The sequence below is a fragment of the Muntiacus reevesi genome, chromosome 1 (genome assembly GCF_963930625.1).
Source record: "Muntiacus reevesi chromosome 1, mMunRee1.1, whole genome shotgun sequence".
Taxonomy (NCBI): domain Eukaryota; kingdom Metazoa; phylum Chordata; class Mammalia; order Artiodactyla; family Cervidae; genus Muntiacus; species Muntiacus reevesi.
The window spans coordinates 126,100,599-126,124,966 of NC_089249.1; the positions used below are offsets into that span (position 1 = coordinate 126,100,599).

Genomic DNA, 24,368 nt, shown 5'->3' on the forward strand with positions numbered 1-24,368 from the left:
TATATAATAAATTATGTTGTAGATATCGTCCTCTAATACATTGTAATTGCTTGTCTGCTTTAGTAATTATGACTTATAGCTTCTTTGCATACATATTTTCTTTTATTTTATTAGTAGAGATAGAATTAAACAATGAATTTTGTAGTGTAATAAAAAGACTAAACTTGAATCAAATTTTTAAATACAAATTATAATGTCTAGATGTCATGTTCAGAATATATTCATTCTACCTGATGTAATTAAGAGTTGAAATACAATAATGATGGATCAAATTCTAACTAAATATATTAATTAAACTGATTTCAGAGAATTTATTATTTTCATGTTTTTGTTTCAGCTCTCAAAGCTTTCTTTTTTGATTCACATCACATGAAATATATTCATCCCCATATGAATATGGATGGAGATAATATAAAGATATTTCCAAAGAGAAAAACTGCATATGATTCAAATGGTAGGACTTTGAAAAGCTTTTAAACAATATTTCAATGTTTTGCAATAAATACCATACATTTGCTTGTATCATATGTGCTTATAACATGTGTGGTTTTCTATAGAAAAATGCTTTCTGTTTATACATAGAAATTCTGTATTTGTATTTGAGATTTTTATTATGATAAAAATACCTGGGGAGGATTTTAGCTCATATTCTTCTTGACCTTGACACTCCAAATCTGTAATTATCTAATATTGTTAGGATCCCAGTGGAAATATACAAAGGAACTGTGATTTTATTCCTCATTTTGCACCAGGCAGTAGATGCTATAATTTTCATAAAATCCTTTTAACAGTTCTTCTTCGGAAATCCTTCATATTCCTCATTGTGAGCCTGAATTTGGGATTGTGTGAGGAAGACGAATAGAAATAGTTTTCAAAAAAGGTAGAAAGTTTTGTTTAAGCTTGAATTTCTCTTCTGTTCATTTCTTAGTCTTTGTACAGTAACTCTTCAACTAAACTAAAGGCAGGGTTTCTTAAGAAATGTGATATAAGAGTGCTAGTACTTTATAATAATAAATATATTATTTAATAGTAATAGTACTATTAAATGTAATAGTACTTTATAAAGCAGATGACTTTATAATTATCTACCTAATATCATTTTATGGACAATAAAACTAAAGCACAAGCAGTTAATGGATTTGTCTCTGTATACGTTTAACAGATAATACAGAACTAAAACTTGAAGGGAAGGAGTTAACATAGAAATCAGCCCTGACCAGATTTCCCTTGTCACCTAACCACAGACAAGCTAGCAGCTGCTCTTCTGGTTTAACCATTTGTCTGTCCTCAGACAACCCTGCTGATAATAGAAATATTGTTGTTCTCACATAGGTCAAAATATATTACCTAAAGAAAGCATTAATATAATATTTTCTCAAAGCAAGTATAGGTGATCATACATAAAATGGAAAATCTATGTAATAATACACATATGTCACTTTATGGACATCATTTTATTTAAAAAAATACATTGTCTTTATTGTTAAAAAGCAATTTGTGCTTTCATTCTCAGAAAAAATATCCTTTAAAAAATATTTTTACAGCACTAATGGGAAATGTTTTTCTAATCTATTGATATTATCCTCTCAATTTTTTTCTTGTCATTTTTTATTTAAAAGTAGGGAACAGATGGCCATAAAAAAAGCAAAAATAACTAAGCCATACTGCTATTGAACCCATGGTTCTTACCCCATTATATCATATTCTAATTAACCAAGCACACACATAATATTTAGGAGCAAATCCTAAGAATGTGTTAAACTGTTGTATTTTCAAAGACAATTTGAGTAGGATTTAGAAACACGAGAATAAAGACATTGAAAATACTTATCATAGTGACAGATGATAAAATTGTCATAGAATTAATATCTCAAAGAGATCCTGTTTGAGTGTACGGTAGGTTTGTTATATTTCATAATCATGCATGCAAACTCTGACATTTGAAAGGGACAGTAATACTGACTCAAGAATGCAGTGGAAGAAAATTTGTTTTCCTCAAGGTTGAATCTTTAAAAGAAGGACAAGTTAACAAACTGATCAAACCCATTCAATGATGTCTACATGCAATTATTCATTTATTGACAAAATCCGTTAATGACAACATGCATTAGTTAAAAGCTGCATAATGTCATTAGTAGGAAAATACAGGAGGCACAGATGAATTTTTAATATTTTTTATTACTGAATTTGGTGTCTGTTGTTAATGAATGAACTAGTTTACAAAAATAGATACAGAACTGATATGAAAGTTAAAAGCCAGATCAGGCCTAGAATTAGTGAGAAATTATGGAAATTAAAATAGGTTCCAAATGATAAAAATGAACAAATATTAAAACTATATTCAGGAAAAAAAATGTAAAAGATATTTTGAACCATTCCATGTGGTATGCATCTTCTTTTACCCAAAATTGATATTAAAAAATAGTTTCCTTTAGAAAGGATAGGAGTGATTCATAGTTTTAAACCCATGTTATCTTCATGCTCCTTCATTTGATTTTGAACCATCCCCTCCTACAACCTCTGAGAAGTTGCTTTTGCATGAACTTGTTCAACTGGACTAGGCCAGGTTCACCTAAGAGGTTTCCAGGTTCTGCTTCTGACCCAGGTCTGTCCATAGCAAATGCTGGGTTAGTTGCCAATCTCCTAGAGCCATCATAATTTCGCTAGCTCAAACATGGTATACTAACATTATTTATCTGAGCTGGCAGTTTAAGAAAATATGTAACATATCTGAATGTCAGCAAGACTGTTAGTGGTGTCTTTGGTACCTTTCTAGACTGAGATACAAAACATAGTGATATACTTTTGCAAATTCTAGCTCACATAATGATATCCAAAGAATACTATTTACCAATGAATATATTAAATAAATTGTGATGTGGATAGTTCCAGCTTTGTATCACAGTCCTTTGTTTTTGAGACATTGTCAACATTTGTATTAATGATTGTGATTAATTTATGCTTTTCAGATTATTTACTGGTGTCACAACATTGAGGAAACAAATGAATATGATAGAGTTATTCCTAAGTTGTCAAAGAATCAAAGCAAGCATATAATGTTTCCAGTTAATAAGTATAGCAATAATCATCTTAATATAGCATCTTAAATTTTACAGACAACTCTCTCATATAATGACATTACGTGATCTCCATCTTATCCAAGTAAATAATCAGGGGGAATATCACTATTCACTCATGATGTTTTACATGAGAATGTTCAAGTTTACCCAGGAATAGACAAGTATAAGCCATGACTAAAACCAGAACTTCTAATTCTAAATAAATAAATTCTGAATATAAATTCCTCAATTTACTGTCTATTATTCTATACAGCAGAGAAGTTACATGACCTAAGTGAAAATGGAAATCTTAAAAGACAATAGATGCTGATGTTGAGTTGTTCACACAATTAATATCAGCGATAATGAACTGCTACAAAAACCGAGGCAATTTGAGATCCGTTAAAGTAGGTCTAGCGGCATCCAGGCTAAGGAAAAAATAGTCATGAGATAGTATGGACTGATCTGGTAACAGTCTTGGGTTATCTGCTGATGTGCTGCATCTGGGGAGTGTGAGGGTGCGGATAAATGGCTGCCTCGAAAGACAATAAATTCCCTCCCCTGAGACTGCATAACTGTATGTCATCAGTGTAAATAGGAAACATCGCAGTGGGTGTGACATGGAGCTAGTGGCATCTACACCTCTTCAGTTATAAACTTTCTTAACACTATAAATCTTTTTTGTTATACTGTAATTTTTTACCAGTATCTTTCTAATTCGTATACTTGCCCAGCAAAGTAGTAAGTCAAGATTTTATTTTTCAAGTAAGTGTACTTAACACCTTGCTTCTTACTCAGCACTTGTATATAATTTATCTAGGACAAAATTTCTTCTAACTATAATTTGTGCCAGGGAAATGCTACAGTCCATGATCAGAGTCATAGGAGTCAGAGAACCTGTTTTAATATTGTTTGATGATGTGAGCATAGATATAATAAGACCCACATTCCAGTATCTGGGAATGTGTACAACTGCCTCTTTTATGTTTATTTTAAGAATTTTTTCTGAATACCTTTATTTGATTGACAGGCAGTGTTGCAGTTGCATTTTTATATTATAAGAGCATTGGTCCTCTGTTTTCATCATCTGACAACTTATTGGAACCTCAAAGTTATGATAAAGCTGAAGAAGAGGGAAGAGTCATCTCTTCAGTAATTTCACTCTCAATTAGCTCAAACCCACCCACATTATATGAACTTGAAAAAGTAACATTTACATTAAATCACATAAAGGTAAGTTGAAATTCCAGTGACTATTGATTATTATTGTGAAACTTTCAAAGAAATTAGTTTTTTGTTATTGTTGTTGTTGCATCACTTTAATTGTATGTGAATTCTTGAGTTTAAACCTACAAATTCAAGATCAAATTAAAAGAGTAAAGTGATTTCAGCTAATTTTTCTATAAAATATTTTGAAGTCCTCCCCAGTGGCTCAGAATTTGCCTGCCAAAACAGGAGACAAGGGTTCGATCCTTGGTCTGGGAAGATCCCACATGCCACAGAGCAACTAAGCACTTGCATCTCAACTATTGAGGCTGTGCTCTAGGGCCCAGGAACTGCAACTATTGAGCCCACATGTTCCCAGCTACTGAAGCCCACATCCTAGAGGCCATGCTCTGCAACTAGAGAAGCCACTGCAAAGAGAAGCCCACACAAGGCAGCTAAAGAATAGCCCTTGCTTGCTGAAAGCAGAGAAAGCCCACACAGCAGTGAAGATCTGTCACGGCCAAATATATTAATAAATGATATCTATTTAAAAAAACTGTATATCTAAAAATAAATAAAAACAGCTTGGTACTTTCAGTGCTTTTTAGACTTTCTAATGAATACCAAAGAATTTTATGTATTTGATCTCTGAAATTAAACTACAATTTAGTTTTAAAAGTACATTGTTCATTTTGGAAGTCTCTGTACCTTCAAGGCATAAGTTATAAAAATATATCAAAGAGATAAATATTACTTTTGTAATGAGGGAAATGTTTGGTTAGTAATTGTCATGTAAAACAATATTTGAAGGGATTTAGGTGCTGATTACAGTGAAATCATGGAGAAGTTCATTTTTTTCCCTAAAGAAATCATCTGAGACCACTTTACTCTTTTATTGCTATTCTAAATTTTTTTTCAAATCCATACATAATTAAAACCATACAATGAAAAAAAATATGATTAGAAATATTCAAGCATTTAGGTTTTTTACAGACCTAAAAGTGAACGGGGAAACACGAAATCATATTGTTTGCTGCATACTGTTGATGGTTTCTTGGGCTTTCAATTGAATTTCAGTCCTAGTACATGATTAAAGTGCCTCAGAAGCTCCATTTAGAGAACCTTGAAGCTGGGCAAGGTTGTCATGCAAATTGAAAATTGTATTTGCATGTTTATGGGAAACAAGGGACTCAAAGAACATATAGTCAGCCTTCCATATCCACAGGTTCCACATCCATGAATTCAACCAAACACAGATGGAAAATATGAGGGGAAAAAATTCAAGAAAGTTTCAAAAAGCAAAACTTGAATTTACTGCAGGCCATCAATTATTTACAAAGCATTTACAATTTATTGTGTATTATAAGTAATCTAGAGATGATTTAAAATATATGAGAAGATGTGCATAAATTAGATGCAAACACTATTTCACGGAAGTGACTTGAGCATCTGTGGTTTTCAGAATGCACAGGAGTCCTGGAATCAATCACCTGTAGCTATCAAGGGACCACGGTATATACTTACATACAGTCCAGATGTGTCACTGTAAAGAAAGACGTCCAATTTAGAGAGAAATTAAAGTGTATAGAAAATCCAAATAACTAGTAGCTCAGACCTAAACATTGATAGGCATTCTGTTGAGGGAAAAAGAAGGTGTGAAATGTTTTAAGAATGGAAATTAAGTTTAGATATTTTCAGATACTAAATGCAAAAGACCTTTTGATCCTAGGGAAAAAAATGTTGTTCTTTTACATGGTTCATGGTCTTTCTATGCTATTTTAATTGGAGTATAATTGCTTTACAATATTGTTTTAGTTTCTTCTGTATAATAAAGTGAACCAGCTATATATGTGTAAATTCCCCTCCCTCTTGAACCCCCTCCCACCCCACCCCCCATCCTGCCCATCTAGGTCATCCAGAGCATTCAGCTCAGCTCCCTATGCTAGCAGCAGTTTCCCACTAGCTATTTTCTTGTGGTCCTTTAATGGACCGAACCTGGTGGTATGGAGTCGACGATAAGAAAGTAAAAGAGAGAGGCTGATATTCCCTGGTTTATGCAGAGGACCAATAAAGCCCTTGACACGGGACTTGGATCGCTCACGAAGGCACCAGGCACCCTCTCGAGGTGGTGGAAGGCACAAAGTGCCTTCTCGAGAGGGTCTTAGAAGCCCGGGCAGGAAAGTGAGCACAGCGGGTCTCCAAGCTCCAGAGAGTCAGCCAGAGAAAGAGAGAGAGAGAGAAACAAAAAAGCTCTGATGGAGCAAAGGTGCTTTAATGATTTTTCTATGACTATATATAGGCTGTGGTACAAGAAACTTCCTTCGGGAATGATAGAGATCAGAAAACCAAACGTACAGCAACCGTTACCAAGGGAACAAGGGGTAAAGTTAGTCACAAGGTCAGGAGACAATCCATATCTCAAGAAAGGGGAGCAAGACTACGCAGTTTTGTCCTAAAGAGAATGTTTACTGAAGGAGACCCAAGCCTGCCTCACACGATGACCTCAGTCCCTGGGAGCAGCGCGCTGTTCCGCTTGAAGAGGGACAAAGGACTCATGAGAGACAGCACGTAGGAATCCTCCCGTCAAACATTCCCTGACACTATCTTACATTTTTGTTTTTATTATTCAGTTACTCAGTCATGTTTTACTCTTCGAAACCCCATGGACTGCAGCACAACAGGCTTCCCTGTCCTTCATCATCTCCCAGAGCTTGCTCAAACTCATGTCCATTGAGTCGGTGATGCCATCTCATCCTCTGTCGTCCCCTTCTCCTGCTTTCAATCTTTCCCAGCATCAGGGTCTTTTCTAATGAGTCAATTCTTTACATCAAGTGGCCAAAGTATTGGAGCTTCAGTTTCAGTATCAGTTCTTCCAATGAATATTCAGTTTATTTCTTTTAGGAGTGACTGGTTTGATCTCCTTGCTGTCCAAGAGACTCTCAGGAGTCTTCTCCAACACCACAATTAAAAAGCGTCAAATCTTTGGCATTCAACCTTCTTTATGGTACAGTTCTCACATCCATACATGACTACTGGAAAAACCATAGCTTTGACTAGATGGACCTTTGTTGACAAAGTAATGTCTCTGCTTTTTAATACGCTGTCTAGGTTGGCCATAGCTTTTCTTCCAAGGGGCAGGTGTCTTTTAATTTCGTGGCTGCAGTCACCATCCGCAGTGATTTTGGAGCCCCAAAAATAAAGTCTGTATTTCCATTTTTTCCCCATCTATTTGTCATGAAGTGATGGAACTGGATACCTTGATCTTAGTTTTCTGAATGTTGAGTTTTAAGCCAGCCCTTTTACTCTCCTCTTTCACCTTCATCAGGAAGCTCTTTAGTTCTTCACATTCTGCCATAAGGGTGGTGTCATCTGCATATCTGAGGTTATTGATCTTTCTCCCTGCAATCTTGATTCCAGCTTGTGCTTCATCCAGCCTGGCATTTCACATGATGTACTCTGCATATAAGTTTAATAAGCAGAGTGACAGTATACAGCCTTCACATACTCCATTCCCAACTTGGAACGAGTCTGTTGTTCCATATCTGATTCCAACTGTTGCTTCTTTTTTTTTTCCCCATTTATTTTTATAAGTTGGAGGCTAATTACTTTACAATATTGTGGTGGTTTTTGCCATACATTGGCATGAATCAGCCATGGATTTACATGTGTTCCCCATCCCGATCCCCCCTCCCACCTCCCTCCCCACCCCATCCCTCTGGGTCTTCCCAGTGCACCAACCCCGAGCACTTGTCTCATGCATTCAACCTGGGCTGGTGATCTGTTTCACCCTTGATAATATACATGTTTTGATGCTGTTCTCTCAAAACATCCCACCCTCGCCTTCTCCCACAGAGTCCAAAAGTCTGTTCTGTACATCTGTGTCTCTTTTTCTGTTTTGCGTATAGGGTTATCGTTACCATCTTTCTAAATTCCATATATATGTGTTAGTATACTATATTGGTCTTTATCTTTCTGGCTTACTTCATTCTGTATAATGGGCTCCAGTTTCATCCGTCTCATTAGAACTGATTCAAATGTATTCTTTTTAATGGCTGAGTAATATTCCATGGTGTATATGTACCACAGCTTCCTTATCCATTCATCTGCTGATGGGCATCTAGGTTGCTTCCATGTCCTGGCTATTATAAACAGTGCTGCGATGAACATTGGGGTGCACGTGTCTCTTTCAGATCTGGATTCCTTAGTGTGTATGCCCAGAAGTGGGATTGCTGGGTCATATGGCAGTTCTATTTCCAGTTTTTTAAGAAATCTCCACACTGTTCTCCATTGTGGCTGTACTAGTTTGCATTCCCACTAACAGTGTAAGAGGGTCCCTTTTCTCCACACCCTCTCCAGCATTTATTGCTTATAGACTTTTGGATAGCAGCCATCCTGACTCGTGTGTAATGGTACCTCATTGTGGTTTTGATTTGCATTTCTATGACAATGAGTGATGTTGAGCATCTTTTCATGTGTTTGTTAGCCACCTGTATGTCTTCTTTGGAGAAATGTCTGTTTAGATCTTTAGCCCATTTTTTGATTGGGTCACTTATTTTTCTGGAATTGAGCTGCAGGAGTTGCTTGTATATTTTTGAGATTAATCCTTTGTCTGTTTCTTCATTTGCTATTATTTTCTCCCAATCTGAGGGCTGTCTTTTCACCTTGCTTATAGTTTCCTTTGTTGTGCAGAAGCTGTTGCTTCTTGACCTGCAAATAGATTTTGCAGGAGACAGGTAAGGTGGTCTGATATTCCCATCACTTTAAGAATTTTCCACAGTTTGTTGTGATCCACACAGTCAAAACTTTAGTGTAGTCAGTGAATTGAAGTAGATGTTTTTTTTTGTTTTTTTTTTTCCTGGAATTCTCTTGCTTTTTCTGTGGCCTAATGGATGTTGGCAATTTGATCTCTGGTTTCTCTGCCTTGCCTATGTGATGGTAGTTTGGTTTAGTCACTAAGTCATGTCCAACTCTTGTGACCCTGACTGTAGCCCACCAGGCTCCTCCCTCCATGGGATTTCTCAGGCAAGAAGTACTGGGGGGTATTTCCTCAGTATTTCCTTCTCCAGGGGTTTTTCCTGACCCAGGGATCAAACCTGGGTCTTCTGCATTGCAGGCATATTCCTTACCGATTGAGCCACTAGAGAAGCCAATACTATTTTACACATGGTAGTGTACATATGGGCTTCCCTACTGACTCAGTAAAGAGTCAGCCTGCAATGGGGAGACCTGGATTTGATCCCTGGGTCAGGATGATCCTCTGGAGAAAGGAATGGCTACCCACTCCAGTGTTCTTGCCTGGAGAATCCCAAGGACAAAAGAGCCTGGTGGGATTCAGTCTGTGGGATCACAAGAGTCGGACACGAATTAGTGAAACCACCACCAATATTTTCTTTAATGAATATTTAATCTGAAGATTTTGTTTGACTCTGTTTTACTCCACTTATCAATGATTTGTTGTTGTTGTTGTTTAGTCACTAAGTTGTGTCCAACTCTTTTGCAACCCCATGGACTGTAGTCTGCCAGGCTCCTCTGTCCGTGGGATTTCCCAGGCAAGAATACTGCAGTGGGTTGCCATTTCCTTCTCCAGGGGATCTTCGCAACTCAGAAATCAAACCTACATCTTCTGCTTGGCAGACGGATTCTTTACCACCGAGCCACCAGATCTTAAATACAGTTTTGACATATCTTAGTCTCAACACAATACCCACTTCACAGGGCTCTTTGAAGGAGGAAATTAAACAGAGTGGGTGAGACAGCACCTGGTTAACCTTAAATTGTTACATAATTGTAAATAGTGTTATTTCTATAAGATAAACTAGCATAGATATATAGCATTCTATGACTAACTTATTAAAACTTACAGTGCACTAGGTATTGTGTTGTGATTAGTTAACATTAATATATGATAAGGAGAACTCTGCCATTTATTGAACAATCATCCTTAGTCTATTTGATCAGCCCCTGTGATCTATGATCTTATACTCACCACACTTTGCCTCATTCATTATTGGAACTACATTGGCTTCTAGATATTTTTGGAAGACCTTTGTTGAGTCTCACTTCAGAACTTTTCTATTTTCCATTCCAACTGTCAAAACCCTCTGTTCCCTAGTCTTTAGGGCTCACTGTCCCTTAATTGGAGTGTTTTCTTAAACATCTTTTCCTGTAAGAAGCCTCCTCAGATTAATCCTGTTCTCATTTCCCTGGCTTATTTAATAATTTCTCCTCTTCTCGTTAGAATGTAAAGTCAGCAATACAAACACTTTTTTTTGTTTTGTTCAGTGTTTTATTTTTACACCTGGATCAATGACTAACAGCTAGTGCATACTCAATTATTGTTGAAGATAATAAAGCTATGTCATGCACCATTCTAGATGAGGTACATGATAGTGCTCCGTCGTGTCTGACTCTTTGGTACCCCACGGTCTGTAGCCCTTCAGGCCCTCAGTCCATGGAATTTTCCAGGCAACAGCATGAGTAGGTTGCCATTTCCTCCTCCAGGGGATCTTCCTGACTCAGGAGTTCAACCCTGGTCTCCTGCATTTCCTGCATTCGCAAGCAGATTCTTTATGAGTTAGCCACCTGGGAAGCCCCTACGTGATCTCAGTTGATAATAATTCTCACAACTACATGAAATAGAGTTGATAAAATATAGCATGGTTGTAGTATAAACTTCAATTCTTTCCACAACAGCAGCACTCTCTTATTAGTGTTGATTTTATGCTTTACCTTTTAGGCGTGGTTTTAATTATATTGTTATGAAAAATAGTATTTTAAATATAACTGAATGATTTCGATGTGTAACTTTTTTCTCATCAGTAAAATGTCTCTTTTTCAGACCACAGATAAATATAAGAGTCAGTGTGCATTCTGGAACTACTTACCTGACACCATGAACGGCAGCTGGTCTTCAGAGGGCTGTGAGCTGACATACTCGAATGACACCCACACCTCGTGCCGCTGTAACCACCTGACACATTTTGCAATTTTGATGTCTTCTAGTTCTTCTATTGTAAGACAGTTTCCCACTTCATATTTCTAAATCTGTCTTTGCTTTTTTCTTGTTTCTTATGTTGTTCAAGAGAATAATTAATTTTTGTATGTTCCTTGGATGTAAATAGCATATTTAATTAATTGATATGATCTCAGCATTACCTTTTTAGTCTTTCTTTTCATACCTGCGTTCTATGACATATCTAATTTAAATCTTTGTTTTTAGTGTAAGACTTACCAGTCTATAATAGCTAGTAGATTGTATATCAGATTTCTATCCAGACTTTAGTTTTTAATGCTGCTTTTAGGAACCATTTGTACATTTTAAAGGATCATGAACTTTAAGGACTTTTGCCTTTGTAATGAAAGTTTATTTTTACTGGTGACAGATTCATTTAAATCTCTGATAGCTGGTCAATAAGTGTTAGCACACTTGTAACAAATACAATTTTTTAATAATGTAGAATGCCTCAGATTTTTAAACATGAAAAATCTCTCTAAAGTGAAAAGCTTCAGATTATGTATTTTACATCATAATATATTGCTTTTACATATAATTTTTTTATTTTGTATTTTGTAATCTTTAGATTGCAGTCTCATTTCTATACAAAACTTAGAATTCACCAAATACTTATTGTGACTAAATAAATCTGCCTAACCATAATGTCAGTGATAAAGTTTTTTTTTTTTTTTCTGAATGAAACATGATTTTTTTCCTGAATGTTAAATAAGATGCCTGTGGTATGTATATAAAACCGTCTGGTTAGAGTGAAACCAAACTTTACCATTTCAAAGTCTCTCACCTGTACTATTTTGTTATTCTATTTATGCAGCTTTTCTGATACCTTTATTTAATGTGTTTAAATGAACTACTGCATAGAAATAAGACTTATTCTTGCCACTGATAAATCTGCTTTAATTAGCCATTTTCACATTACAATAATGAATTGCCTTTCTAATATCAAGAAACCAATGGTGATAACATTGTTAAACCATATACTAATATATACTATGCTTAGGAAAAAAATCACTAATTACAGAACTGTTAAAGTGCTATGTGATTTATATCAGATTTCTGTGAATATTAAGCATATTCAGAAGTACAAAGTTTTCTCATCTAAATGCACATTTGTATTTTTACATTTTAGGAACAGTTTGATTAATGTTTCACCGAAAAAGAAAGTTCATTATATGTTGTAGTTCCTTTGACAAGGTACTGAGTTAAGTCTCTTAACAGCTGTATTATTATTTTCCCTTAGGGTATTAAAGATTATAATATTCTTACAAGGATCACTCAACTAGGAATAATTATTTCACTGATTTGCCTTGCCCTATGCATTTTTACCTTCTGGTTCTTCAGTGAAATTCAAAGCACGAGGACAACAATTCACAAAAATCTCTGCTGTAGCCTATTCCTTGCTGAACTTGTTTTTCTTGTTGGGATAAATACAAATACTAATAAGGTATGTAGATCTCTCTTACTGTCTGCTTTATAAATTTTTACTTTCCTAAATATATATGTAATAGAAACATGGATTGGAATTAAGGGCTTGGTGGAGCAAGCACACTATATACTTTATTCTTAATGCTTTTCTAAGTTTGAGAACGCTAACATATATTAGCAACTTGCTGATTAATTCCGTTAACCACAGTGGCCTTCATGATGAACTGTAAAAAGAAATAGCCTTGTTTTGGTTTTATTTGTTTGTTTCTACATGGCCATTAAACAAAAGTAGAGGGGAGAAAGATGGTTGAAAACAATGTTTATCGTATGACAGGGGCAGAACACAAAAGTGGCTAGTACTCATAGGGTGAAATTTGATAAATTAGCTCAGCCTAGTAACTGCACTTTTGTAATGACCATCTTCCACCATTATTGATCTAGATCCTTATCAAATATCTCCCATATTGATTTAGACTGGGTCATCCTAAGGTGGGATTAAACAAGCAATAACTTTGTTAGGTGAAATGACTCTGAGAGAAGATGGGAAGAGAGAGACATGGAGAGCCATCAGATCAAGATGCAGGTCTGAGCCTGAGTGAAGAAGGAAAGAAGGAAGAGAGGAGAAGTGATAGAAGCACTTCAGGTTTCCTGGGTGGTGCTAGTGGTAAAGAATCCACCTGACAATGCAGGATATGTAAGAAATTCAGGTTCGATCCCTGGGTCAGAAGGATCCCCTGGAGGAGACGGTATGGAAACCCACTCCAGTATTCTTGCCTGGAGAATCCAACGGACAGAGGAACCTGGCGGGTTATAGTCCACGGGGTCACAGATAGCTGGACACAACTGAAGTGACTTACCACACATGCACAGAAACACTTTACAAGCTGAGGAAAGCTCAGCTTGCCTATGAAGTAGTCCTTTCAGAAGATCCTCAACCAAAGTCACATGGCAAGTCTCTCAAGAACAGTAATGTCTTGCTGTGCTCAGTCAGTGGCTGTCAGCAGTCAATCCTAAAGGAAATCAACCCTGAATATTCATTGAAAGGACCGATTCAGAAGGTGAAGCCCCAATGCTTGGGCCACCTGATGTGAAGAGCCAACTCATTAAAGAGACTCTGATGCTGGGAAAGATTGACAGCAAAAGGAGAAGGGGGCGGCAGAGGGCGAGATGCTTGGATGGCATCACCGACTCAATAGATAGGAATTTGAGCAAACTCTGGGAAATAGTAAAGGAAAGGGAAGCCTAACATGCTGCAATCCTTGGGGTCTCACCAAGACTGACATGACTTCAGTTCAGTTCAGTCGTTCAGTCATGTTCGACTCTTTGCGACCCAATGAACCTCAGCACGCCAGGCCTCCCTGTCCATCACCAACTCCTGGAGTCCACCCAAACCCATGTCCACCGAATCGGTGATGCCATCCAACCATCCCATCGTCTTTCGTCCCCTTCTCCTCCTGCCCTCAATCTTTCCCAGCATCAGGGTCTTTTCAAATGAGTCAGTTCTTCACATCAGGTGGCCAAAGTATTGGAGTTTCAGTTTGAACATCAGTCCTTCTAATGAACACTGATCTCCTTCAGGATGGACTGGTTGGATCTCCTTGCAGTCCAAGGGACTCTCAAGAGTCTTCTCCAGCACCACAGTTCAAAAGCATCAATTCTTCTGCACTCAGCTTTCTTTACAGTCCAACTCTCACATCCATACATGACCACTGGAAAAACCATAACCTTGACTAGATGGACCTTTGTTGGCAAAGTAATGTCTCTGCTTTTTAATATGCTGTCTAGGTTGTTCATAACTTTCCTTCCAAGGAGTAAGCATCTTTTAATTCCACTGCTGCAGTCACCATCTCCAGTGATTTGGGACATGACTTAGTGAGTGAACAGCAACAACAGCAGCCATTGGAAATCGTGAGCACATCAGTGGCTTTCCTATGCAGCTGCTGCAGCCCACCCTGCACTGCAGCTGGAGACCAGAGAAATTCATCAACATGGCCAGAGAACCTTCAATTGCCTCCATATTTCCATTCTTTTTAGTGATCTTCCAAGTAGTGGAGATAACCAGCAGTTATCAAGGTTTTCTCTGAAGTAGATGCCACAAAGCACCTATTTAATATAATATATACTAAATTGTAAACTCTATATCTGTTTTTATTTGTTTTGCAATGGTATTTATAACATCATTCATTTTTGTATATTCCCACTATCCTCCAATGCATAATTCGCCTGTCTTCATCCCATCGTTATCCTCATCACAAAACTATTTTTTTCAGTCTTTATTTTTTACATTTCAGCTGTCAAATTCTCCCCATTTTCAAGCCATATTTCAAATTTCACTTCTTCACTAAAGTGGTTCCCAGATTTTAATCACCATCCCCAACCTTATATAGTGATCTCAAATATATTTCAGTAGGTAATCTCTTTATGGTTGAATTATACTCTATTAAGTGTAGTAAGTATCTAAATATTATGTTATCTCACCAGTAATTGGGTTGTGTGTGTGTGTTAGTCACTCAGTCGTGTCCGACTCTTTGTGACCCCATAGACTGTAGCCCACCAGGCTCCTCTGTTCATGGAATTCTCCAGGCAAGAATACTGGAGTGGGTTGCCATTTCCTTCTCCAAGGGATCTTCCCGACCCAGGCATCAAACCTGGGTCTTCTGCATTACGGGCAGATTCTTTACCATCAGAGCCACCATGGAGGCCCAATTGTGTTAGTTCTGTTAATACAGAAATATATAACTGCTTCATTTGTTATTTCTAACTGTCGTTCTAAGTGTGAAGTCAGTACTGATAGATAACATTGTACTGAAATCCATCTCAAATTTAATCTTGTAACTTAAAGTGAATATATAGTGGATATTTTTGTAAAATATATCGTCATATATTCATATATTTTATAAATTCAGTACTCTCTCTTACTTATTATGTTTTGTTTAACATAGTGTTAGCAGTAATTTTCATTCTTTGAGCACAATTAAAATAAAGACATCTGCAAAACAGAAATCAGCTCAAATCATAACATAGTCACTGAGATAATCATGGTTGCATGTGACCAGTCCACAGTTTATCACATAAGTGTATAAAAAGTATAAATCTCTGGACAAGACTAGCAACTTAATTCTATTACAGGACTGATGAGTGTTGCACATTGATGAAGCACAGTTCTTTTAAATCAGGTACAATTGAAAAACTTGACATTTGACAAGGATATTTTACTATGATCAAGCATTATATAAAATGGTATAATTCATAGAGAAAGTCAAGATTTTATGTTACAATAATGTTAAAATAAGCATTGTTTATGGTTTCACTCTTTCTTTGTTGTCTAGCTCTTCTGTTCCATCGTTGCTGGGCTACTGCACTACTTCTTTTTAGCTGCCTTTGCATGGATGTGCATTGAAGGCATCCACCTCTATCTCATTGTTGTAGGAGTCATCTATAACAAAGGATTTTTGCACAAGAATTTTTATATCTTTGGCTATCTCAGCCCAGCTGTGGTAGTTGGATTTTCAGCATCATTAGGATATAGATATTATGGCACCACCAAAGTGTAAGTTAAGATGTTCTCATAAATATTTGATATGCAATTCTGATTAAGCTGTGTATATCATTGAAACTTTTGCTTTGTCGAAGTACATACAAACATAAGTATAGATTTTATCTCTTATTTCCTTTACAGATGTTGGCTTAGCACAGAAAACAACTTTATCTGGAGTTTTATAGGACCAGCCTGTCTAATCATTCTTGTAAGTATATTTTAAAATTGTGGTTAGAATTCGGAAAAGTATTGATTTAAAAGTGCTTAAAATTCTCAGCAATCAGTCATTACTTTGAGAGAAAAAATTATTTAGAGCACTTTACAATAAATCATTTATTAACACTATACATATTGCTTCACTAATAAGGAAAAAATGTGCACCCTAAACTCAGCGCTGTTACAGTTCACTCGCACCTCTTGGGAGGATATATTTTTGCATTACTTGTAAGAAAAGCATTTTTCACTTATCGGTAGTATCTCAGCATACTTCAGTACTGAGAGTGTGCCAACCAGCTGATAATCTGGCATTTCAGATGTTTACGTTATTTAATCTTTTATCAGTGATCAGTGATCTTTGAAGATTAGACTGTCATCTTTATAGTTTTATCATCCTTATGTACCCTGTCATCACGAAAGTGATTTCAAGCTAAATTGCAACATCAGAGACAAGAACCCACTATTTCCCATGAGCAGACAACTCATATATTGATAGCCCTATTTCAGTTGGGAAGAGGGCTTTTAATTCTTATTGGAAGTGGTTTCAAACCTACAAATTTGGCAGGTGTTATATGTTCCATTCTAAATAAAGACATTTTTATATGTCTCCAGAGCATTTCTAAGTGCCGTTAAGTTTTCAAAGCCATTCGGAATATAATAGTCTGTCAGTGAATCTGGGAGGTCTGACAATGCTCTACAATAGAATGAATTGTTAATGGGGGAGTTGTGACAATATTTTGGACAACTTTGTCTCATATGTTTTGACCATAAGTTAGGTATCTTTTTGAATTTTTTTCCCCTCAGTCTTTTCCCATGTGTTTTTATGGTTGTGAGGAAGCTGCTAAATGGAAAAAGACTTGAAATGCAAAGCAGAGGATTTTCATCAAGGTTTATTTTTTAATGGCATGAGTGAAAGTGCATTTAGAGACTGTATATTTCCTAAGCATTGCAGAAAAATTGCTTATAATTCTGACAGTGAATCTAGCAGTAGAAAAAGAAATCATTGGCAAGATTTCAGCTAAAACAGTTTCAGAGTAAATTTAGAATTGCAAAATTTTCAACTATGTGATAATATAGGTTGAATATGTCCCATCCATGTATTTTCATGTGTTTCCCTGATATGGGTATTTTGTGTGTAGGCCCTGTCTATATATTCTTTTTGTACTTATTCCTTCTCTACAGAGTGAACCGTCTCTGATACTGTTTTGTACAAGTTAGAGTTCTGTGGATCACTGATCCTTAGAGTTTAGAGGAGCTTAGTAGGCTGGAATTTTCTGAAACCAGGACAAAATAGCAAGCATACTTTTCTAAAGTAAGAAACGGAAAGTTTTCCCTGAAATTATTTTTTACTCTTGCTGCTATAAGGGGAGAGATAACTTTGGATTCTCTTGTGGTAAGATGGACAGACTTTAGAAAGGATATCCAAAAATGAGTCCTCTAAACTTTCCTAGGAACCTAAATGAACAGGGTCACACTGTCCTAGTCTGAAATCAGTGAACCAATGTTTCTTCCATACAGTCTCTGTGTATTAATCATTCCATTTAACTAGAGGTTCAGCTATTTAAGAAATGGATAAGGCCCCTTAGTTTTACTCTAAAACTGAATACTGTTTATCTTTTATGTATATTTAAAACAGCAGAAATCCTTTAATTATTGAATGAAAATGAATTCCTTTACCCTAGTTATATCACTTTCTGTCCTAATGCTGGCATATTATTATGAAGCAGTATGATACATTAAGTAAAACTTTTCCTATTGTCCAGAAATAGTATTGAGTTCAATGAGTAAAAGAAGTATTGAGCACCAGATATTTAAAAAAGAGCCACCAATAATTTGGACCTGATACTTTCCAGGAGTCTTACAAAGAGACAGTAGGACCAGCTATAACCCAGTAAGGAGATTTGAGAGGTGGTGGGAGTGAAAGAGTCATGACTTGGAATTAGGAGTCCTTGGCCTGTAAGGGAGTGCATTGTTCTTTGTGTAAAGATTTTCCTTACCTTACCAGTGGAAAAAAATAAGTGCTCCCCCTAGTTCTTCTTGAAGACGAGTTGTAGAGGAGTACTGCAAAAGGTCTATAGGCAATGGAATTGGAAATAGTAAAATAGTAAAAACTCTCATCCTGATCCCAGATTGAATGCCAGGGGAATTTTTATGTCTCCTTGATATGCAAGAGGATAGTATGAACAGTTTTTATGACAACTTGACATATGTCCCCTGACTTTGGGTCAAGGGTGAACATAGAACATAGAGTTGCTTTTAGTTCCCTGCAGACTGCATGGTTATTGTCCATTCCCTTGACAGCAGGGAGGAAAAGGATTATTATAGAGTGTGCCTGGGAATTAAATGATGGGGGTAACACACAAAGGTCTCAGCTGTCTTATAGGTACAGAATACTTAGACAAGGGAAAGTTGTAGGGTGCACAGAAGGTTGTTGGGTCGAGTGAGGTTACACACAACAAGAGAATAGGTTGAGGACAGGGATGTTGAATAGTAGCGTGGCTAGCGCTCTCTGAAAATAGGAGTTAAGATAGAAATAAAACACTATAAACATTCGGATCAAGCTTACCATCTAAGTGGAGGCCAACACATAAACCAAGATTATTGTTGAATCGCTAAGTCATGTCCAATTCTTTTGCGACTCCATGGACTGTAGCCCCTCAGGCTCCTCTGTCCATGGTATTTCCCAGGCTAGAATACTGGAGTGGGTTGCCATTTCCTCCTCCAGGGGATCTTCCTGACCCAGGCATCAGACCAGTGTCTCCTGCATTAGCAGGCATATTCTTTACCCCTGAGCCACAGGGGAAGCACACCAAGACTACCAGCAGTAATAAGAACCAAACTAAACCAAAGCCATGCCATGAAGTGCTCTCTATCACCAAGAGCTGATCAAACCGTTCTAGCCCCCTGCAGCGGAGGAGCTGTGCTTTATGAATGGAGGAACACATCCTAGAACCAACCATGCCGCTCCAACAGTCATCTACACAGAAATACTGAATTGAAAATTATCACCCTGTGTTGGAGCATATTCTGGTAGGAAAGGATGCCAAGCCATATCATTAAGTTCACTGTCTTAATTGAGTGATCTGGGCGTGATGGGGAAACAAAGGAAATAAAAGAATTATGCTCCGTCCACTATAGTATCAGTGAGGAGAAAGTAAGTTGGAACAAATGCAAAGCGTAACATATAATTAAATATAAGTGATAACTGGTGAGATCTGAGAGACATCAACATGGGCTGGACCACATCAGTGAGATGAGAAACTCATTTGTGGATGGGGTGAGAAACAATCTACTCTACATACACTGGATTCTTAGTGTGAACTTAAGAGTCTCCTAAGCAGCCCTGTAAGCTTGCCAGGTTCCTTCTGAAGGAAAACAAAGGGCACAGACAAAATAGTTGCTATTGTAAATAAGGAATCCCAGAAATCACAAAATTATCATGTTATTAAAAATATTCAAAAATCATATTTTCATAGATACATCACTCCTTAAGTCTATGTGTCACTAATTGTTTATCAACTTTCCCACCCTGAACTTATCCATTTCTTATGTACTTTCATAATCAGACATTTGTTATCATGTTGAATTATAGTATTAATAACAATAATAGGAATTTTAAATTTACAATTTATTGAGCAGCTACTAATTTTAAAAAGACAGCTAATATTTCACTGTTCAGAGTCCTTAAATCATCCATCCACATTGTTACTGTCCCATTTTATAGTTAATGAAAATTAGAATTTGATTCAAATTGCTAAGTGATTGGCCCCAAGACACTACAAATAAATGAGGCTAGAACTTGAAACTAGTTCTGTATTAATTAAAGCTCAGCTTTTCATTTTAACTTGCCACTTTTGCAATTGCCTTCTAATCTGACATTCTGATGGCATTCTGTCCCATTTCATTTTAATCTATTCATAATCAGCTGCCCCAAACTCAGCTCACATAGTGGGAACTATTAATAAGAAAAATAAGAACATTAATATTAAGCTCTTTTATTCCTGGTAATAAGTGTTAGTGTATTTAATCTAATCCTTCAACAACTCAAAAATGTATATGTACATTTTTGTACATATACAAATGTATATGTACATTGTGATGTATTTTATTTTCAAGTTGGAGAAATTGACGTATACAGTGGTTACACAATTGGCCCCAAAGCCACTAAGTACATAAAGCAGGAACTCGGGTTCATGAGTTTGAATCCATGTCCTACTTTCTTCATCTCAGTGCCAATGGTTTCCCTTGACCTATAGTTCAAATAGGGCTTCCCTGTGGCTCAGCAGTAAAGAATCTGCCAGCAATGCAGGAGACATGGGTTTGATCCCTGGATTGGAAAGATCCCCTGGAGAAGGAAGTGGCAACCCACTCCAGTATTCTTGCTTGAGAAATCCAATGGACAGAGTAGAGTAACCTGGTGGGCTACAGTCCATGGGGTTGCAGAAGAGTTGGACATGACTTTAGCAACTAAACCACCACCACATGTTTCAAATACCATAGACTGGTATATAGAGTTAGTAATTTAGCTGAGCCCTGTCTATTTTCAGTCCTTTTTTACACTTCTTGTCTCCACTAAACAACTCTTATAAAAACATTATCCTCTTTAGAATACTTACTGCTCCTTGGATATTTCCTTGATTCTTTTCAGTCAATAATCCTGCCGCCTTGTGATGCCTGAAATCAACATGATCCTTTCTTCAACATGATCCCACAGAACTTTGATTTAAATCAAATCAAAAGAGTACTTTTAATGCTTTGTTTGGTTTCACCTGGTAACTTTCTCTGTCCATTACACTCCTCATCTCCAACGTCCAAACACCCAAAGAGCTGTGAGTCTCTTGGTTCACTAACCATAACTTGTTCAATAATCAGTGCCACTGGTTGCATGACCTTAGGGACCACAGCCCAGTGAGTTGCAAATGAATTCTCTACAGAGCAACATTCACAATACATTCTATGCATGAGCAGACTCTACACTGTAAAACTATCAGCCCTCTCTTTGGTTACTCCAGAACACAGAAGGTAGGAAGTCCTTAATAATTATCTGTTTTAATTGATTCAGTAGTAAAGACCATGACAATAAAAGAGGCAGGAAGAAACATCCGGTGAGCTTTCTTAAGACATCACTGTTTTATGTTCTGGATTCCTGAAATGTAAAATGAAGATAATTATGGTCAGTCCAACACAAAAAGATACAATAAATACCAAACAATTTTTTAGAAAAAAAAAGTATATAGTCTTTCAAACTTAAAACAGTAAAATACACAATAATTTGGAGGACAATCTTGGTTTTCTTAGCTTTACCTTTTGTATTAAAAATTAAATTAAAACTCTGATTTTAAAACCATCATTAGCACAACAAAAATTTGTATGTACAGAATGTATGTTTGGCCAATATAGTGTGTGTGTGTGTGTGTATATACATATACATAAGCATGTGAAAGTGAAACTTGTCTCTGACTCTTTGCAACCCCATGGACTATAGCCCACCAGGCTCCTCTGTCCATGGAATTCTCCAGGCAAGAATACTGGTTGGAGTGGATTGCCATGCACTTCTCCAGGGGATCTTCCTGACCCAGAAATCAAACTTGGCTTTCCTGCATTTCAGGCAAATTCCATACTGTCTGAGTCACGAGGGAAGCCCATATAAAAGTATAATTCACCACTAATTCTTAAATAGTGATGAAGATACAACATCATTTGTTTGATTATAGCAAGATGTTATATTGTAATAAATGTGTTTGTTATATGGACTTGGTTAAAATTCTCTAGTACACTCTACTGGAAAATGTAACTGAAATGAAACAAAATGTGAAGTATCTTAAAGAAAAGCAGTAGAGATTTAATAGGATAAGTAGTATATTTTTTCCAGAATAAAGATAAAATATAAGGAAGTCTTCAAATTTAAATAGATAATTTTTGGTGACTTTGCTGTGCGTGCCTTTAAATGGTAGATAAGATTGCTTTCACAGCTTTCTATGAACAAATCTGAGAAGACTTGCACTTGTAAACAACATTTTAATAGAACAAATGACAATGATTTTAATTCTTACGTGGAATGCTTTTGTTTCTTCTGAAGACTAAGAACTAGTTCCCAGTAAATGATATTTGCTTATTTTTATGAATGGAGCCCTGGGCATGTCTGGTTTGGGGTTATAATAATAATACCTTTAAGACAATATGTAAATAAGTATAGTTCAGCACTGGTGGATTTTTCTACCCCTTGATATGTTGTTTTTTAATGACTTAGGTATTTGAGCAGCAGTATTTTCTGCATTGATCAAATGAATATACTTCCTCAGGTGTTGACTCATTAATATTAAGAATCTCTTAGAATTCTAAAGTATGAACTGCTGACCCCATGATTCTATCTATGAATTGCTACATTTAGAATGTTTGGGTTATACCTATACATGAAAAGGCCTAGCCATGCTTTTGAAAGACTGAGCTGTACAAGAAAGAGATTTCTAAATCTTTGTAAAGCAAGCTGCAAACTGAAGATAATTTCATCATTTATTTCTTTCTTCAGTATTTTTAATCTCTCATGCTGAATTCTTTTAACTAAAACTGTACAAATGATTAGATTCAAGTACACAAATATAAAAAAAAGTTTGTAAAAATAATATAACTTTTAAGTAGAAATTAAAATTTCGTATAGATATGTTCAGTATTGAAGAATTTAATTTGCAATACTGGCAAATACTAATTAAGCTGTATCCAATTAAAGCATTTTCTTTAAAAAAAAAAATGAGAACTTTCATATGAATTTAAATCACAACTCTTATAATTGAGTGTTTCTGCATTGCTCCTTTACCCATTTCTCTTTAGATTGCCCAGAGTTCCACTCAGTTTTTTGTGATGGTCTCTTCTAATTGTTCTAAATTGTCTTTTAATTCCCTTTCACCAGGAAATACGAATTAAAATCTACTCAAGAATGAATTCATCACATAGCCCTTACAAACAGACCATGTCTGTGTGTACTTATTATTATGTGATATATTCTTATTGCATTTCTTAAAATTTCACAAATTTCCCACACTTGAAAGAAATGTAAATATTAGACTTTCTAAAGTAAAAAGTGAACATTTCAAAACATACTCCATGACTGACTCTTCTTTTTCTTAATATTACTTTGTATCCTTCCTGACTTTTGCTATGCATACATGCACACATAAATACATATATATACACATATAGGTGCACTTACATATGTATAAATGTAAGCAATAAATTTGATTATAAAATCATATAACCTGAATTATTTGCAGCCTGTAATATATCATATTCATCATTCCTTGTTAGAATATACAATTCTACCATTTTTTATCTTTACATATTATGAGTATCCTCTTTTATTTAACTTCTTCCTTATTGAATATTTGTTAGTGCAAGAGAATGGCTATTTCAATACAATTACATATACCCATTATATAAATTTGTTAGGAAATGCTTCTTAGAAGTAAAATGTACAGCACAGGAATACAGTCAATAATATTACAGTAACTTTGTATGGTACTTAATATACAAAATTATCAAATTGCTGTGTTGTACACTTGAAACTGTTACTGAGTCCAAGGTCACTCTGCTTGCCATGTGACAGGTCAGTAAGTCGACATACAAAGTGTTAAGACAAGGAATATGACTTTATTTGGAAAACCAGCTGACTGAGACTATGGGAGATGAATGTCCAAAATAACTATTCTGTCAGTGCTGGATGTCAGGTTCTTTTATAGAACAGAGGTAGGGGGGGTGAGGAAGAAAAAGGATCATTAATCTTGCAGATATCTCTGGAATGGCCAATCTCTGGGAAGGGATGTGTTAATTTCTCCCTTCCTGTAGCCATCCACAGGTAGATAGGGTCCCATAAAAAGGCATTTTGGTTTAACATTCAGGTAGAGGGGCAGGGTTCCCC

General features: G+C 36.1%; 1 protein-coding gene across 1 annotated transcript in view; it reads left to right on the forward strand.

Moving 5' to 3' along the window:
• The window catches only part of ADGRL4 (adhesion G protein-coupled receptor L4), a 142,738-nt gene that overhangs the window by 93,021 nt on the left and 25,349 nt on the right, over window positions 1-24,368 (forward strand). Inside the window, exons 7-12 of the mRNA XM_065910402.1 lie at window positions 338-454; window positions 4,090-4,292; window positions 11,104-11,277; window positions 12,518-12,721; window positions 16,032-16,252; window positions 16,382-16,448. Coding sequence (XP_065766474.1) covers window positions 338-454; window positions 4,090-4,292; window positions 11,104-11,277; window positions 12,518-12,721; window positions 16,032-16,252; window positions 16,382-16,448 — 986 coding nt within the window. The remainder of the gene's footprint in view (window positions 1-337; window positions 455-4,089; window positions 4,293-11,103; window positions 11,278-12,517; window positions 12,722-16,031; window positions 16,253-16,381; window positions 16,449-24,368) is intronic.